At 43.9% G+C, this 19,171-nt stretch overlaps 1 protein-coding gene across 15 annotated transcripts in view; it reads right to left on the bottom strand.

Moving 5' to 3' along the window:
- CADPS (calcium dependent secretion activator) overlaps window positions 1–19,171 on the bottom strand; it is a 163,454-nt gene that overhangs the window by 75,860 nt on the left and 68,423 nt on the right. For 8 of the 15 annotated variants that reach the window (XM_031056398.1, XM_031056399.1, XM_031056405.1 and 5 more), the window contains exons 11-13: window positions 9,752–9,888; window positions 4,455–4,642; window positions 3,237–3,392 (exon numbers count right to left, since the gene is read on the bottom strand). In XM_031056398.1, the coding sequence (XP_030912258.1) occupies window positions 3,237–3,392; window positions 4,455–4,642; window positions 9,752–9,888 (481 nt within the window). The remainder of the gene's footprint in view (window positions 1–3,236; window positions 3,393–4,454; window positions 4,643–9,751; window positions 9,889–19,171) is intronic. The other 7 variants (XM_031056407.1, XM_031056408.1, XM_031056404.1 and 4 more) reach the window with 1 other exon arrangement.

Here is a 19,171-nt window from a genome sequence, read left to right as displayed (position 1 = left end):
AAAACAGTAATGAAAGCTAATGGTAACATTAGTTAACAAAATTGGGTTTTTTTGAAAACAAATTTGAGGCCGTAAAATACAGTTTACACAAGAAAAGGAAATAACTAATACAACAAATTAATTAACAGGGAGACTCGTAGCTGCTTGAACTCCAGGTAAATAGTCACTGAACAACTTGCAGAAGATTATGGTACTTGGTTGTCATTAGACTGGAGGGAATTCAGAGCAGCATCCTGATTTTGATAAACTCAGTCTGCTAATATTTAACATGCAAATGATCAATATTTAAGTCTGATTTTTAAAAGTTTAGGATTAACAAGCACAAAAAAAGTTTTTCATGTTGCCAACTTCAAAATTTAAAAATAATGTTATCCTATGCCTAAATAAAAAAAAAGCACAAGTGAAACCAAGGCCATTCCTGAAAGCCATTTCTTTGCAAGGGACAGAAGCCACTGCTCAAGATTTAAGCACTAACTTTAGACCTAGAATAGCTGAGCTTAACTTTCTGTTCCACAATACTTCTCCCATGCGCAGACAGGGAAGAAGTGAGGCTCCTCTAACACATCACTTCTCTGTGTGTCAAACAACACTGGCAGTACTGCCACAGCCCTCTGACATGAGGACAGTGAAAACAGGGAGAGAGAAGGCAGGGAAAGATCTTGGTGGCCATGTAAACCCTTTCACAATTTTATTCCAAATAAATGTTCTTTTCAAAACCATTCCTGCCCTTGCCTTTGCTAGTTCTCTGGAGGACTATTGGTAAAGAAAAGCAACAAAGTGGTGGTACCAAAAGCAAAGAGACATCAATAAACATACAACATGTGTTGTTGGATGTCTGGATAATTCTGTGCCTTTACTACCTGTCACCTGTGTAAATACATCAGAAATAATGTTTTTCCATAATGATATGTCTTTACAAAAGGCATCCTGTGATAACAAGTGGACAAAACTCCATTATCAACTAATGAGTGACCACAACAATTAAAAACCATTGAGTTCCTCAGCCTCAGTGAAGAGCAAATACCTGAGGACAGTAAATCATGTGGATATTGCTCTTGCTGGTCCCTGTTCTCCTCACACCCTGCACTTGCATAGTCAGGTATCTCAGGAGGTGAAACTTAAGGCAAGTAATTTACATTTAACTCCATTTCTACTTGTGAAAAAGCCAAAATTAAAAGAAAAATTATGTGGGCTGTCATGCAAAATGCAGTGATTTGGTACGGAGAGATCATGTCAGGGATCCTAATAAGATACATGAGCCCAAAGGAGAGGGGAGACCAAACTCTGACACATAAGGCAACAGGGCTCCAAACTGTCCACAGAATCCCATTTTGACCACTTCACCTGCTGCAGCCGCAGGGCCAGCCCCAAGCTGGAGCTGCATTTCCAGCAGCAGCCTTCCTGCTCCCGTGCTGGCTGCGCGCGGCAGCGCTGCCGAGGCGGGGGCCGGACGGGCGAGGAGGCATCATCCCCACACTGACACCTGTCATCCTGTCAGCCTTGACCTTCAGGCTGTCCTCAGCATCCACAGCCTGCCTGCACTTCCCGCTGACTGCGAGCGACTGTTGTCTCGCTGCCTGACCTTATGCAAACACGATACAAACAGACAGCCCACCTCAGCTCCATCACTGTCTGCTGCTAATACAGGAGATTGATAGCCACATGAAATTATCTCCCTGCTCGACCTTCATTACTGGGTGGCATATTCTGTCTGACAGCCAACTTCATCCTGGGGAAAGCTAAACTACCCATTCAGGGGTGTTTACTGTCTAAAAGTGAAGGAACTCTGCTTTATGAAGAAAATCAACACTTTTTCAGATTTGATGGAAAAAGAAGCCTTTGTTAAACATAAAAATGTCTTGTAACTCAGTCTTTCCCAGACCACTGTGCATCCCAACAACAATGCAATACGTGGCCACTCCAAGATGTTCTGTGGGGTGCTGTGCTGGGTCCTGGGGCAGGTCTGCCACCTTGACAACTTTTACATGGAAAGTTTCAGCTCTGCCATGAGCTGTAAGTTTCCTGGGGAGAGCAGGGCCAGTCATAAGGCAATGAGCAATGTATGGACACAGCAGGTGGGAGGGAGGGACAGAGCTAAAGCGAGCACGGCTTTACACACATCGCAACTGCCAGTAAGGACTGCATGGGTAAATACTGGCTTTCCATCTCTCTTTGCCAGCCAGCTCACAAATGCACGATGCATGTGGCCTCAACAGCTCTCTGAAAAGAAATCGTGACTCTTCCACTCAGATATTCAGATTGCTTAGAGGAGACACGGAGATAAGCAGTCGCGTTTTCCTTCGAGACCTCCTGTGGTCCCTTTCTGTGACCTTCTGGTAGCAAAAGCCAGACGCTGCACCCCGCAGACTCCATAGCAAACTGTTGGGTGTTAAGCAGAGCCTGCCCTTGGTGGGAACGCGCAATGCTGCAGCCTTGCAGCTCCCACACAGAGCCTCCCGCAATCCCCAGGCAACAGAGAGACAGCACAGACCAAGAAGGAACATGAACCTTCAGCTTTCGGATGTGAAGTCAACTGTCAGCTAAAGACAACTAAGTCACAGCAAGACACCTCATTCCTTTCTTGGAATCTTTTAAATGAGTGACTGGAATAGCCCATCCATGGCCAAATTGTCCCTCTGACAGCGCCCAACAGGTCCTCAAACAGTGCAGCAGCCGCACACAGCCCTGGACAGCTGAACAGCATGGGACTGGCTTGAAAGCACGACATTTTCCTGAGCCCAAAACTCTCCAGCCCCATGGAGAGGGAATGGGAGGTTGTCACCTTGGCTCATACCATCAGATACCTCCTGCCACCAACCCTGATGAAGAGAAAGCTTCAGCCCTGGCTGTGCTGGACCCTGTGCAGAGGTAGCTGCGATGAGCATCCCACCTCCTCTCTGTTATGGGCCAGATGGGCTTTGAGCCAAGTCCTGTTCCCAAACCAACTGTCTGCTGAGTCCTGCCTAGGACAAAGAGCAGTGGGGCAGCCACTTTCACTGGCAGGTCCCATCCCCTAAACACCATGTGAGCCATCTTTTAAACACACATCTAAAAACCTAAGTCTCTGATCCCCTGTGGGACTTGGGTGCCCAAATGCTATCCAGCTCCCAGGAGAGAGTGTGACCTGAATGCTGGAGTCAGGTCTCCCTGAGCCATGGGGGTGCATCTGCCCAGTGTGCTCAGTGACTGAGGAGCCCTCTGCAACACACTCCTGTGCACTGCACACTTTCGCTTACCTTTTCGGCTCTGGATTCGGCTGGGTTTTGGGCTCCTTCTTTTTTTTGGACTCCTTTTTGGAATCCTTTTTTGTCTCCGTTTCAGCGGCAGAGGCTTTGCCCCCCTCACCGTCTGCACTTGGCTGTGACCCACCAAGTAATTCTGCCATGAGTTGGCTTGGGGGAATGATTGAAATGTGGGGGGCAAGGCCGGCAGCAAAAGTGAAAGAAATAAGAAGAAAGCATGAAAAACCTCAAAATAAAACAAAAGGAAATTAAGCTGAAAGGAAACAACTGAAATCATATAACAATTGGCAAAGAAAGAACGAATGAGCAACGGAAAGTCAGAACTAAAAAAGAAACTAAGGAAGTAAAACTTGGTTTCCATGACAAGATGTATGAAAGTAACTGCAAAAGCAAGCGACAGCCTTGCAATGTGAAACCTGGGCAATGCGTGTCATAATTCAGGGTGGTATTTACCAGAGGTATATGAAAACACCTAATTATTTTATAACATTCCTTTCTTCAGAAACATATGTAAGCTAAAATGTGGTATCTCAAAGTATACAATATAAATTAACAGAAAAAAGCAGAAAAAGAAGCTACAATAGATGCTACAGCTGTCAACAAAATAAACGGAGAGGGGGGAAAAACACAGCTCCAGTTCCTCCCATCAAAGGTTTGTCACATTTGAGAGAAAGAAACTGTCTTCTTCTGAAACTGAAATTGCTTTGTAACAGAGCAAGATGAAATTTCCAGTTATGTCTAAGCAATTTCTGAACTGATGTCACGTGGTCTTTAAATGAGCCATGGGTGCCCAAGGGCTTAAAGCCCTTCTGAGCACTGAAGTTTGATACTGCTTAAAATTTCACTGCTCCAACTTGTCAGATCCTCTCGCACAGCAATTAAATCAGCACAGTGTATCATTTACTTCCATTTATTCAACCCGTGACAGTCACAGGGATTGCAACTGTATCTTGTTCAGAACTGCATCTTAGCAAGTGCCTGGGCAAGTAAGTTAAAAACCTTCATTTCTGGATCCTCTATGTGCATTTTTACTGCTTACATTAAACAAGCAATGAAACAAACAAACAAACCGACTATGCCACTAGAAGTGCTGCTGCCAAACATCCACTGTGAAAACAAATTGGGGACTGTTGTGCATTATCCAAGGAAACCTGTATTTGACAAAGTCATCTCTTGTTGGCAGGGCACTGCTAGCCAAGAAGAATTCCTTACCTGTTGCCATGAACATGTGATGCACAAAAGGCAAAGCTGTAGTGAAGTAAGGTGGGGTCAATCATAGCTCCGTTTTCTGCGCGCTCTAGCAAATCTCTGAGGTAGCAGAGATGTCTGTGACAGCCTCTCACTCCATTACGTGCACAATACTCATCTAGCACAAAGACCTGGCCAGGACTAAACCAGCCCTGTTTAGAAATAAAGAGACTTGATTTTAAATATAAGTTATTAAATACAAAGGCTATCACACTTGGAGGTGTAGTGGTCAACTGTTCTAATAAAAAGAAATACAAACCTAAGGCTACATTAAGGAAAAAGGAGAGAGGTCACTCAAACAATACAGTCTGCACATCATCACTCAAACACAGCATATACTCAGTGCAATCATTAACAAAAACATATTATGCTACCATTAAAGGGAAGTGTCATTTAAAATGCTGAAAAGTTAGGCCAGTTCATGTCAGTGCCTAGCAAAAAAATACAAATGACGAAAAAGACACCTTTAAGAGATGACAAGGTTTGGTTATTTAAACAGTGTGAAACGGTAGTCTCATTCTGGGGATGGGATTGTACATTTGGCCGGGAGCAGGAAGATTGATCTGGGGGAAGAGGACAGAGGATTACACTGAAAAATGACTTCTCTTGCATCTGGCAGGTAGGAATGTCCTGCAGATGGAGAAAGGCAATTCTGCAGTATCAGGAAGGGACGTTTCCCATTGTCCTCATTGCGTGCTGCTGGCGACACGCTCTGACATCGCCCAGCTCCTTGGCACCGAAACAAGGGGAGCTCTGCTCAAGAGCCGGGCTCCTTTACACATCCAGGAAGCACAGACCATTTCTTTGTATCACCCTGAGGGGCTGATGACACAAGGCTTGTGGTGCAACGTCCAGACTCCCAAGGAGGATGCCCTCCCCTGCAAGGGGATGGCTCTGGTGAAGGTCCTGGGACAGCCGAAGTGGAGCCTGCCTCTGCCTTCAGGAGAGGGGCTAACGAGAACAAGAATAATCTCGTAGATTGCTTTTCAAACGCTGCAAAATCGTCAATATTTACATGGAAATTTGGGTGCTAAACAATTGCTAAGACGCAGCTCTGGAATGCATCAAGCTGCAAAATCTTTCATCGTTTAATTGAAAAGTTCCTGCAGCGGGCGGGAGAGTAGTTGAGGCAGAGCACTGCCCCTATAGGCAACTTCTTTGCCACCCCATCTGTTACCCCAAATGCTACATCTTAGAAACAACACTGCTGTGAAAGATTAAAATATATTTTCTACCACTCAGATGACACCAAATCTTTTCTAGATGCCAAAATAGCTGCTTTGAAAAGAGTTGAAGAAATATCAATTAAGAGCTCAAAGACATAGAGAAGGATTTGCTCATCCTTATTGGGCCAACTCCAAAACAGATTGAGAAAAGAATTAAAATAATGAGGGGAAAATGATAGATATAGGGAGTAGCTACAGCGCTGGGATCACTAGAAGTGCACATTTCAAAATGAAGACACAGAACAATGCAGATGGGACAGCCCTCTGGAAGGCTATTTTTTGGGAGGGGTGTATTTGCCTTCACCACTTTTGATGGTATTTTTGTCTGCTTTTTGGTTGGTGGTATTATGTTTGATTCTGGAGTTCTTTATGTTGCCTGTTTGTTTCATCCTTAGACTATCTCTTGTCTCTTGTCGGATCTTTGGTGATCAGGCACAGCAAAAATATGGAAATGCCACGATTGGTCTGTTTTTGGATATAGGGGTAAAAGTGCAGTTGAAATTGTTACATTCACCTAGTACAAAGAAAGAACTCATTTCTCCCTATGGGGTGAAATCTTGGCTCTACTGACAGTGATGGGAAGGCTGGCACTGATTTCACTGGAGTCAAGTATCAGAGTCTGAGGCAAAGGAAGCAGAGGCTGAACCCAGCGATCTGGAGCATGCCACATTGCTCCCCTCAACCGGGGTCTGTGATGTTCTCAGGAGAACAGAAGGGATGATGGTAAACACCCATAATCGCTGCCATGGTGCCATGAGGGGAAGCATGAGCAGAGATCAGAGGTTCAGTGATCAGCTCCAGACCTCATGAGAACACAGGCAGCAGATCCAGAGCCCCAGGAGGACCAGGACGTCTTCCCTTGCATGGCAGAGGTAGGAAATAAAACACTTGCTACTGAATGGGGATACAATGGAGCAAGTAAATGCTGCTCCCCACAGCCCTAGAAAACCCCCAAGGTTTGATGAAAAGCAGTATTCAAAACAGATCCCCAACATCTTCAGGCACATTCTGGCTCTTCATGAAGATTTGCCTGGCCCAACAAGCTGACACCCAGCCAGCCTGGCAAACGCAGCTGCCAGTGATGACACATGGGGTGTCTGTCCCCAGTGCAGATAGGTGCAGCTCAGTGTGGCCTTACAGATTAGCTCCAATGAGGAAACCTGGAGGGGACAATGGAGAAAGGGCACAGAGCACAAGGAGCTTCACTGACTGTGTTAAACAGGCTGAGCTGCTCTGATAAGGAGACATGTCCCAGGCACCAGCAGGGAATGCCAGGGGGGCTCTGGAGCTGGGAAAAACAACGGTTGGTCAGGTCTGGTGACACATAGGCCAGTTGTCTAAAGGCAAATGCAACTTTGGAGAAAACCAGAGTTTGGGAGGGAAATTACACATTTCAGTCGGTGAATTTTCCCATTTATCATAGGAAACTGAAGAGAATTTAATCTTGGTGGTCTGCTTCATGGATCTCTTAACCTGACTCCCTCACATCATCTCAGTTAGGCTGGGTACTCTGAAGACCTTCCTGTGGTACATGTTGTGCTGTATAATACAAGTTATACGAATGCTGACACATCATGGGCAATACAGCTCCAGCAGAGAGATGGCTGTGTGAGCTGGATGCTGGCAACGGGTAGGGAAGTCTTGGGAAGAGTTGGAGGGCAGTTTCAGAAACAACACACACGTCCAAGTGAAAAGAATGAAGACCCACGCATGTGTAGGGTCCATACTAAGCTGGAACAGATAAATACTCTTCTCAAAAGTCCAGGAAATCCTCTGAGTGTGACTGTATTATCAATTTGTGGATGATGGGTAAGACCCCTGTGCAAGCTCTGCAGAAAGTGTTCTTCCCCCTCCCCAGCACACAGCTCTCTGCCAGTAAACATCACTTCTGCCATGGCTGGGATGAGTCAGCCAGGCTGTTTGTTTTCCTAGGGATGCCTGGCTCAGCCCGCGACTGGGCTCACAATAGTGCTGTTTAACCTGGTTCCACAAAAAGGAAGCAATGCTGAGTTATCCTCTGTGCCAGGGTAAGTCTTCCCTGGCACCTCCACGTCCACATTTGAAAATGACAAGAGGTGTGATGAGGCAAAACTCTGTGGGACCTTGCACGGAATGTCCTGTAGGGAGTAAGAATTGCCCAGTGGCACACAGTGGACAGAGCAGGCTTACCACGGGCTCACAGCTCCTCCAGCCAACTCAGCACAGTGCCATCACCAACATTCCAAAGACACAGCAAGAATAGTGGGAGCTCTTTGCAGTTTTTGAGGGTACTCTGTTTTTACACCATAATCAGGACAAAAACATGGCAAAGTAAGTCAAGAAGCACGTGAAACCAAGCATAGGTGAACACAGGCCATTATTCTGTTCCTTACAACACTGCAATGGGTGATTTGAAAGAAGATGGTTAATTGGTGATGCTCCACTCTGAAGAGGATGAGTCTTGGTGCTGAGGGGAGCTCCACTGCTCTGGTAGCTTCTAGCAAGGGCCTAAACATCTCCATAACAAGCAGAAGTGCGGCTGGTGGGTTTCTTGAAGAAAAACATTGTTAATCATTTTCAGTGATGGCCTCTCACCTCTCCATGAGTTTAGTTCAACGGCCACAGCTTTCTCACCAGGCCCAAGACTGCACAGAGACAAACCAGCAGCAAGCCAACCTCTCAGACATGCATGGATGGGGATGGTCTTCCTAGGGTCAGCCATGCGTGGGGAGCAGAAGCTGCATGCCAAAGTCACTGCCTGCCAGAGCAAGGACCTTGATGGAACCAGTGAGGAACCTGCTGCAGGTCTGACAATGCTCCCACCAAGCCTACTTGTACCACTTGGGTATCTGCAGGTAAAGTGCAGCCTTCCCCCACCCCGTCCTTACCTCAGGGGATGTCCACAACTGTTCCTCCTAGCCCTGCCTCTCCTTAGAAAGGTGACAATTCATTACTGCTAGTGGCATTTACTGGACCTCAGTCCTTCAGAGGAGATTGGCTCTTGTGTGTGGTACAAGGAGCAGGGCAGGGAGAGGAGCACCATGGTGGTAGGGGACATGAAGGACAGGATTTGAGACTGACATCCTCTTTGCCAACTGCTCAGCTGTGTTCCCAGGCTGCTGCTTTTAACAGCAAGGCACTCAGGAGCTCCAGGGACTGCACAACTGACAAAGGCTCTTGGCACAGCATGATCTTTCTGCTGAAGGAACCCATCATGACACCCCAGTGTGCCACCCTGTGCAACAGTGGGAGGGCAGCAGGTCAGAATCTGTCCTATGCCATATTCAGGACATGTTCTCTGTTTCAGGACACTCTAGAAAGGATTAATCCTGTTGTTTTCTCAAAAACTAAGAGCCTCTTCATCCTCCTCACTGAAACTGCTAAAAAGTAACTGCTCATTGGTTATCTGTTATTTAAGCCCTTATAGTACATAAGAGCCCCCAAGCACTGCACCCCAACCAAAGGCTACAAGCTGTCCTGGAACATCTCAGTGCCACTGTCCTACAGTGGGCAAAGAGCTGCAACTGCTGCTCATGGGAGTACTTGGGATGGGCATGCAACTATGTGAGCATGGACAGACTGCAGCAGCACTGCAGTTATCCACACAGTCCCATCTGTTACCTGCTTGGGACCCCTGCTCATAAAGAGACACAAAGCTGGGCCACAGTTATTCCTGGTGGGACTCCATTGACATGGGAGGTGGTACCAGACAGTCATCTTTTCCCTGTTCTTTCATCCAGAAGGACTCTGGAAGGCAGTGCAGGAGGCTGCAAAACACTGCTCTCTGTACTTCACATTCCCACACTGGAGTTTCTCTTTGCAGGAAGAAACATTTTAAACATTGCAAACAGAAATGATAAAGACAGTGCGACTGGAGAAGAACAGCAGTCAGTTCACTGCAGGCAGCCTCTCAAAAGAAAACACCTCTGGGCCAAATTCAAACCTGGTGTAAACAGAAGTCAATCTTCCAGCAACAGGGGGATTAGCCCCCAGTCGCACTAGCTTTGACTTTGCTGCTTGATGTTTATATCACTAGAGACCAAAGAATATACTTGCCAGACAAGAATAGGAATCATTAAGTCTGTGGTCCAAAGTGAGGCGCTGAACCATCTCAAAGAGTGAAGCGTGGTCAAAGTTACAGGGATTGGAAGAGATAAATTCATCCATGCCATGCTTTTGAGCTCTATCTGCATCTGTTCATTTATACATATAGAGAAAGACACCATTTAGAGAGATATAAGACATTTTAGTTGACAAATATAACAGAAAAAAATATACAGTATGAAGCATGAAAGCCAAGTATCTCCTCTTCCCTCCATTGCCATTAAGTTTTCTCTTTGCAGGCTATACAGTACACTTCACCTCCCATTGTCAACTTGCATCAGTTATGGACTATATTATTGTATATAGGCAAAAGATTTTAGAATTAACATCTTGTCAACTGCTCATTATAGTGCATTTATTCTGTACTTAAAACCAGAACACAAACATATGAATTCACTCTGCATCTTACAATGGGCTATGAGTTAACAGAATTTTGGCTCACATAAGTAAATTAGCTCCTATTTAGATAGTTGTGGTTAATTGTAATAGATTCTGCCATTCTAATGAAGTTACAGCTTTTCCCCTCTACATTTACTAGGTTTTCTAGGTATCACACCAGTTACGTTGTTCTTTCTCCAAATGCCAATGTTTGTCTTCCCCACGGCAATTTTTTTTTCCTAACAGCAACTTTAAATGCTACCTCACTGAAATAAAAAGATGCTCTTTTAAGCATTGCTAAGAAGTTAAATTGATATGTAGTTTGTTGTCACAGAGGCAGTAACCCGACAGTGCGTCGGAGCTGCCAGTCATCCCGATGGAGAGACTGAATTTCCTCTGCCTAGATTACAAGCTGCCATTTTTGGGTGAATTAACAGCCTCAACGTATTCACACTTCTCTGCTTTGGGTGACGTTTATGGGCACTAACTCCTAGGGGCTAATTAATTAATCTCAACATGGTTAACTAAACTACACCGAATTCAGCAGTTGAAATGAAGCCTCCAAGCCAGCCTGGGCGCGGCCAGCCAGGACCCCGCTGGGAGCAGGTTTTGTTCTAGCAGCCGCTGGGGAATTAAAGGACACCTTTCACTTGGTTTTGTCTGTGCTCAGCTTCCTACTGTATGGGTTCTTGCCAAATCCTTGACAAAGAAAATAGGATTTAAATCCTTCCCCTGTTTATAGCCTCCTAGGGGAACTGGGTGGCCTTGAAACAATGTGGCTGAAAGGACACAAAAATGCAGTTTTCCGCAGCAGGAGTATATGGTAACTGTATTTGTTTTAAAACAAAATCCCTCTTTACCAGAAAAAAACCCCCAAAAATCCTTAATTAAAAAGAAAAAGTTTTAAATGAGAGTGAGAATGTTCTTTGATATATGTTTTTCTATTCAATATTTAGCCGTGAAGGATGGCATGTCTTTCCAAATACCTCATTTGTGTCAGTGCTCTCACATAGTAATGATCATTGGTAGCAATCTTTACATTTTCTGTATAGTCTGTCGTTATCTATATACAAACTGTATAAATAACATCACTCACTGGAAAGAAATCAGACAAATTGAAACATGTAACATTTCAATTAGCTGCTAGCAATACTTAATTCAGCTGTAGCTGGCAATTTTCCTCACTATAACCCCACTGAATAAACACTGATGTTTTTCCTACAGAGGATTAATTTTTGAGGCTCTGCTCCTCTGTATGTGCTGGGGTCCTGCTGACCCCTAACCCTGCCTCTCTTCCAGGACCCAAACCCCTCCCTCTCCCTGCTGTGCATTCAGCACCAGGACAGAAGCAGCTGCCGATGGTGCTGAGTGAGGCGGCAGCACAAGGGCGGGCTCAGGGGATGGGAACAACCTCCCTGGGGAGCACATCACCTCCATGGCACCTCTGCAGCCTCCCTGGGCATGGGATGTGAAGCCCACCCAGCCCTGTGGCCTGCAGCACAGACTGGCTCCTGTCTGTTTTGACAGCTTTCTGCCCCACTGTCTCTGTCCCTTTGGGCCAGCATGGATTTGATTGCATTCACTCCCAAAGAGTTCGGCTGTGCTGTTTTCATTCCATCCCCGGTGCCCGGAAAATGTTTGAGCAGCTATTATCAGACTATTTTTAATGGCTTGCTGCTCTGCCCGGCTCCTCGGAGTTGACTGCAAGCTGACAAATTGGCTGGAGGCCTTCATTTGCCAGTTTTGCTCAGAGATTTTATTACTTTTCAATTAGGAGCCCTGATACACTGTCAATCCTCCTGCTCAGCCAACGAGGCTCTGAGAGCCGAGTAAATCAGCTGGAAATTGGAAGAGTCCTCTAGCCCTTTAGCTGGTGAACCTTTTTGAGCATATGTGCTGGAAAGCATGTTTGAAATGAGTACTTTTTATTCCAGACTAATAAGCTTTTTCCCATATTACATTCTCTGAGCAAGGTGGGCACAGAGCAGACCTTCTGCTGGTGGGAACTGACTGAAGTGCCGCTGGCTTCCACAGAGCTGAGGGTCTGGCTGGGCTTTTTACAATCTCCCTGCCCAAGGCAGGGGCACAGACAGTTCCCTGACAAGCGTGAGAACAGACACAGTGATTAAATGTCCTTCACAACTGGCCATAATCAGGGGCAATTTTACTTTCATTAAACACTTTGAAGCCACATCTTCCGTTGGGTGCCTGCTCGAAAGCTCATTTGCCCCAAATCTCTCCTCATCAGAACCCCCACATGAAGAGAGAGACATCAGACATGGCACTGTGTGAGCTCAAGTGACCAGAAAAGCATTATGCACATGACTTCTGCTCAGTCAGTGATTTAAAATGTGGATTTCTGCCATGGGAAGGAGGATGAGCAGCTGCAGCTCTCCCTGCACAGCCCAGCACTGCAGCTCTTGCATGGCCAAACCATTTTGCACCAGCAGAGATGCAGGGCTGGGTGGGTGCACATCACCCACCCAGGGGACACAGCTGTCACAATGGGAACTGGAGATGTCTGTGGAGAATGGTAACACAAATGTGTATTTCTTTTAAATGGAATATCACCTCTGGGCCGGATGCGTCATTGGTCCAAAATTCTTAAAAATAAGGAGCAGGTTAAAGAAGTCAATCCTATACTAAACTCACCTTCCCTTAATTATTCTAAGCAAACATCCCACACACTTTGCAATTATTTTTGCATTTTGATTTTTCCAATGGGCTCACTTTTAAAAAAGAAATTCATTAATCAAATTACACCAAAACCATTAAACTTTGTAGGCAACACAAAAAGAAAAGAACAGATCTAAATATATTATTACTCTGCTTCAAACAAATATCTGCAATTTACAATAATGCCAACATCTGCATATGAAATAAGTTTTACATTTAATCCACCTTCTTTCAAAATGCCCTATACAATTTGAATGTGATTTTAAAGTACAAAACGAGAGTTGTGAATATTCATACCCAAACTGTACAGCCAGTTTTAAAGTACTTTAAATTAATTGTTTCAGTCAAATACAGCTGCTTTTTTGACCCTGCTCTGTTATTCTAGCTAAAAAGGAAGAAGAAACCAAAGAAAGAAAGTTATATGATGCTCCAGTAATTTGCAATCCCTTCCCAAGGTGCTGTGCCAAGCTCGCTGGTGTTTCTTTGTTCAGGGCCCCAGCTGAAATGCTGCTGCAGGCCCACAAAAGTTATCTTACATATTTAGACAAGCTGCACACAACTGCAGCTGAAAAGTGTTCGATGGTGGTCTCAGGAGGGAGGCTGCCAGTGGAGGGACATGGCCAGCACAGGCTCCACAAACCTTTCTTCTGCAAAACTGCAGACTCTGGCCTTTTATATAACATTTGGTCCCCTGCATTACTGCCTTTTTTAATACTGCTGGGTTTATTTTGGCCATTTTTATCCAGTTTGCATTTTGTGCCGACTCCATTAACTGGACCCCTGTCATACACACCCTCCCTACATGTGTTTGAAATCAGAATCTTAAAAATCTGCCAGCTTCAGGAACACAAAGATTTCACGGTAACAAGAATCAAGGAAACCAAAGGACTGTCCCACTGTTTGGTTCTCTGAGGGCTGTTTTTCTCTTTATCTGTTATTTAAAAAGGAAGAGACAAACCAGTCAAATCTCTCTCTTTTTTTTTTTTTCTTAAATGTATTTCCCTGCTCTCTGCATTTCTTTTGCTCCAGCAATAATTTTGGCAGATTTTGCTTTGAGAGCAGTGAAGTTAATAGCGGGGGACAAGCTCCATAAAAGAATTCTTGTTATAAAAGGCTTTAAGTAGCCATTTTATTGTAAGAATTTCTTACTCCAGATTTGTTTCTTTTAATTAACGAGTGACTTTGTTTTAGTACCAAAGGCAACTGAAAATCTAGTAGATTTTACAACACATTTCCCTGTTGCAAGAAAATAAAAATCCACCAAACAAACAAAAACCCAAACAACTGTAAATTAAAAGGTGACTTTGTATCTTACTCATCTGGAAAATGTGTGCTTGTCATATCTGCTTGACATTACAAGAATGAAGATGTGGTTTGGACAGTAACAAACAATGACACTAGTCAACCTCATCAGGAGACATGAAATAAAGGAATGACAATGATTGATGGCAGCTATTCATTTACAGATATTTCTAGAAAATTCTTTGCTGGCCTGGCTGAGCAAAGTGGGAGAACTTTTCCAGCCTGGCCAGCAATGCACCACGGCAGGTGGCTCATGGAGTGCCCACTGCAACCCACTGCCTACCCTGAGGGGCAACTCTTGCTCACAAACACATTTGGGCTGTGACTTGTTAAAGAAATACCCAAGGAAGTGCCTGAAAAACCCATTTTGTTTGCCTGTGTGGAGCAAGAGACTTCCCTAGCAAATACTGATGTTCTGGAGGGGGAAACCATGAATCCCTGTACCTGGATTAAAATGCCAGGTGGACTGTGAGTGAGCTGCTGGCAGTGCTGGATGGTGACTTCCCACATCCCCTCCTCGCTGTGCACTGTGGCATTGCTACCTCTGAGAAATGATGTGTGTGTTCTTAGGGCTCTGCAAACTTCCTCCCCAAACCTCCTCCCCAAACCTGCTCCCCAAACCTGCTCCCTGTGCGGAGCAGCAGCGGCTGCAGGAGCCTCAATTTGCCTCTCAGCTGCAGAGCCAAGAGTTCTTTCTTCTCCCCTTCATATTATTGCATGTTAGAAGACAGGTTTAAATATAATGGGCTGTTTATTCCTGTGGCTTATGGCTTTTTCCCTGCTGCAAACAAATTCTTTTCTGCTTCAGTTAGAATTTTAGTAAATTGTTATGAATGCTCCTGTAAATCACCAGACACACCAGGCACTGAATTGCAATCTAAGTTGTCTAAGGATTGGCAGTTAGATGAATAAGAATTTGTAGTATGCACTTACATAATTCCTTGTGTGGCAAGTTAAAAACACAGTTTTAGAACAGCTATTTATAATATAAAACATTGTTTCACAGCATCTTTATAACTACTTAAAAATATTTTGAATTGATGGCTGCAGAAACCTGTGAATTTGTATTTCATAAGTTAGAGTTCCAGGCTTCTTAAAGAATGTAGAAGAGATTTACAGACTAGTTTTAAATTCATGCAGGTTATGTGAGACTGATTTAACATTTTAATTCTGCGTTCCTGCAATGAAGCATCTGCAAGTTGACAATACAGAAGACACAGCAGCGTTCTCATGATAACTTTAACTATCTAAAAAAGTAAAGCAATTAAAGCACAAAACTAATAATCTAATAAAATAGCGATGCATTGTAGGTGCAAATACATGTAATATTGCCAAACCCAGGTTCATTCATTCGTTCATTCATTCACTCTTTCTTTCTTTCTTTCAAAGTGGCAAAAATCTGTATTGCATTGAAATTAAACTTTTGTGGGTTGGTTTTTTTTTCCAGTAAAGTCTGATAAGAATTCTCTTTGAAAATCCAAACATTTAGAAAACAAAATAAAGAAAGAAAAAAGAAAGTGTCTGCTGAGAAGGAATTCTGCCTGCTACCCAGAGGGATATTTGTACACACACGCACATACTCACACGTAGGAAAAAAGAAGAAAAAAGAAATAAAAGGAGAAGGAAGGAAAAAAGGAGTCTTTTTGATGGCCAAGAGGGATGACACCGCCTGTTCCTTCTCATAATTGCATTCAGATACTCCGGATACATATTTGCCAGCTCTCATGACCCACTGATGCTATTCCCTCCTAAGGAAAGCAGGCACTCACCAGATATTACAGAAGATTTTAACATCAATAAAGGATTTGTACTGGGTGTGTTTAGGACTGAACAAACTAAGGAGAAGCTCTCTTACAGCACAGGTCTGGGCTTTTGTCATTTGCAAAGTAGGTATACCAGTGGGAAAAAGTAAAATAGCAATTCCCCTGGCTTATTTTTTTACTAGCACGGCTTTGATTGGTGACTGAGACCCATGCTAAAACAATAATTTATAGCAATTTGGGGAAACAGCAGCACCCCTCCATGAGAAATGCATTTAAGTCGGAGCAGGCCAGCATCTCCAAATGCAGGGTGACCCAGAGAGCTGCCACTGGCTGCTGAAATCATTCCCTGCCGAGTTAATGGGAGAGGAGCTAATCTAACCTTGATGATTCAGGGCTCTTTTCACAGGGCATGTGTGGAGGGGTTTCTGAGGGCCTCCTCTGGAGTCCTGCACCTTCTCTGGGTCTCTTGGGGTCTCCTCCCCTACCCTTTTATGCTTTGAGGTGTCCATGGTTAGCCCTGCGCTCTGGTGCGCTGCACCAAGCTAATCATCGGCACGGAGAGAAAGGATATTGTCAGAGTGCAAAATGATCTGTTTTCAGGCAGGAAGCAGTCAACTAGATGTAATTTCCATGAAACAAAAGAAGGTATTATTTACAGTTTTATTGTGATGTTAATTACTATTTACATCTTGGAATGAAAAATAGAAATGTTAATGATTGGCTTTACTAAGAGGATCACTTGATGCCAATGTGAAAGCCAGGGAGAGAAGGCAATTATGCAAACATCACATGCATCCCAATTTCAGTATGGAAACTTACATTTCAAATCTCAATTCAGGAAAATAACATGGAAAGTTTGTACTACAAAATCTAAACATGAGAAAGATTTAAGAGAAAAAAAAAAGCACATTGCATATGTCAGATAATCTAGTCTGATTATCTGAGCTGTGCTAGCTACAGGGAAGCACTTACCCTTGAGTCCAGCTAGAAGTTAGCAGGGTAAGAAGGAACAAACCAGAATAACATAAAGACTAGCAACAAGGCTCAGGAAAGCAGACAGGAGCCCTAACCTAGCAGCTAAATATTTGGGTTCAAGCAAAGAATGAAAAAGAAACTTAAAGAAAATCAAACCAACCAAAAAGAAAACCACTTATAGCTGAAAATTTCTCAAGCAGCTCAATAAACCTCGCTACTTATTATGGGGGAACAAATCATCACAAATTCTCAAAACATCCAACTCATTGTATATGGTGTGATTAACAGTTATTAAATATAAACAGACATTACAAACTAAATATAACCACAAATGATACGTAAAACAAGTACAGACCAATCTTTCATGTTAAAAAAAAGGGTTTCAAGAAAAAAAAAAGAATGTTGAGCACGTTTGGGAATTTTCTTTGATACATCACTAACACAGAACAAAGATTGGTGCTTTCAGACAAGTGACCACTTTTATGAAGCTTAAATATTGCCAAAAGGTGTAATATGTATTGGCAGCATTATTGACTATAATACTGTGAATGATTTCAACAGTAAACAAGAACAGTTTGGGGTTTTTTCTTTTATAATGCGAACACTGGAGAAAAGCACAGCTTTGTGTAAATGGAGTTTTTCTTTGAAATTGTAGCAAAACAAAAAAAGCAAAACTTTTCACTCTAACAGGTATTGTTCACCCACGTAAAAGGAACTGTAAGTCATACAAAAATTAATGAATAGCAGGATCTATTTTTTCAGTACTTAAATTGCAAATAAAATAAACTCCACCCTGGTTCGGAGCTGTCTGTTTACTTCTAAGCCAAGTGCTGCCATCGAACTGCGGATGAGAATTTGAGTGCTGCTCAAACTTTATATTTACTGAGTTAAAAGAGGCGGGAGCCAAATGGAATTTACTATTTCTCCCAAGTTTCCCAAACAGCAAGATATGTGCTTCCCAAGTTTCTGTGCAACAGACAGCTCCATGCCAGGCACGGAGGGCTGGATTTTCTGTGCGTGTGCATGCATGCGCATGAGCCGTCTCGGACTGCTACGACATGGAAGCTGTAACAACAGTTACTCGTCAAATGGCTTAACATTTACTTCTTTGCACATCCTCATTCACCATAGCCTCTAATAAGCACAAAGAAAATAAAAATATGACAGGTATAGAGATAAACGAACAAGAATAAAATGTCTCACAGAAGTCCTTACCTTTCCGCAGGCAAAGAAAAAAAAAAAAGCAAAACCCAAACCCCAAACCAAAACACCCAAGCCAAATACAAAACCAGTAACAAACTTAGACCCTTTTAAAAATGCAATACTTGGTATGTTCGGATTTCAAGACTGAAGGAGCTGAGATATGCATTTGTGCATTTAGGACTTCTCATATGTAGCATGCATGACTCATTGTTGCTTGGGATCATTTAACTGTTGTGCCCTATGACTTTTGCAACAAGCACTGCCATGTATACATGCTGAAATATGAAAAATGAGCAGCCTTTTCTGTTGAGACGAAGGTGTATTATGGCATGTTGCCTTCTTCCTCTTGTAGGATGTGCACAAAGACCTGTCAGAGGGATCTAGATCAAAAGGGGGAGGAGGAAGGAAAACCAAGGACAAAACACAGTAGTCCAGAAGATGCTCAAGTATTATGCCATCACACTGATGGACTGATGAGCCAACTAGTCTCTCTCTCCCAGGCTTTGGCACAACACATCCAAGAGAGTTTCCGAGTTCTTGCAGCAAAATGGGGAGACTAACGCTGTGCAACTTACAGAAAAATACATTGTGGATGGAAAGAGGGTGGTGGTGTTATAAAAAGCAAAATGATCCAGATTTGGAGCTGGCATTGGCATCAGAACAAGTGAGAGAAACTGAGGTCAGATGCTGACTCCCTCGAATGCCCTGGAGGGCCCAGGGGGTGAAATCTTGGCTGTTTTCACCAGAAGCAAGGATGAGGGAGCCCTGCCTCCTGGCAAGTGAGCGAGATGCAAAAACAAGGTCAAGCCTGTGGCATGTCTATAGCTCTGAGCACAGTCACACTGAGTCTGGAGGACCACAAGCAGCACAAGGCTCTGATGGACATGCTGGGCTGTGTAGGTGCAGAGCTGACTCCTGGGCCCAGTCAGTGACATCCCTGATCTGTGGCAAGGTTTAGGACAAGCCAGCTGCCCCTTCTCCACCCCAGGTACCCTAAGCAGAGAGGTTCAGCTCTCCTACAAACACAGGGCTTGGCTGTGCAAGCAAATCATACACCTAAGTGTCCACAGCCCTG

This window comes from Geospiza fortis, unplaced genomic scaffold, assembly GCF_000277835.1.
Source record: "Geospiza fortis unplaced genomic scaffold, GeoFor_1.0 scaffold70, whole genome shotgun sequence".
Taxonomy (NCBI): Eukaryota; Metazoa; Chordata; class Aves; order Passeriformes; family Thraupidae; genus Geospiza; species Geospiza fortis.
The sequence above is the reverse complement of the archived record's forward strand: the minus strand, read 5'-3'. Positions and strand labels throughout refer to the sequence as shown.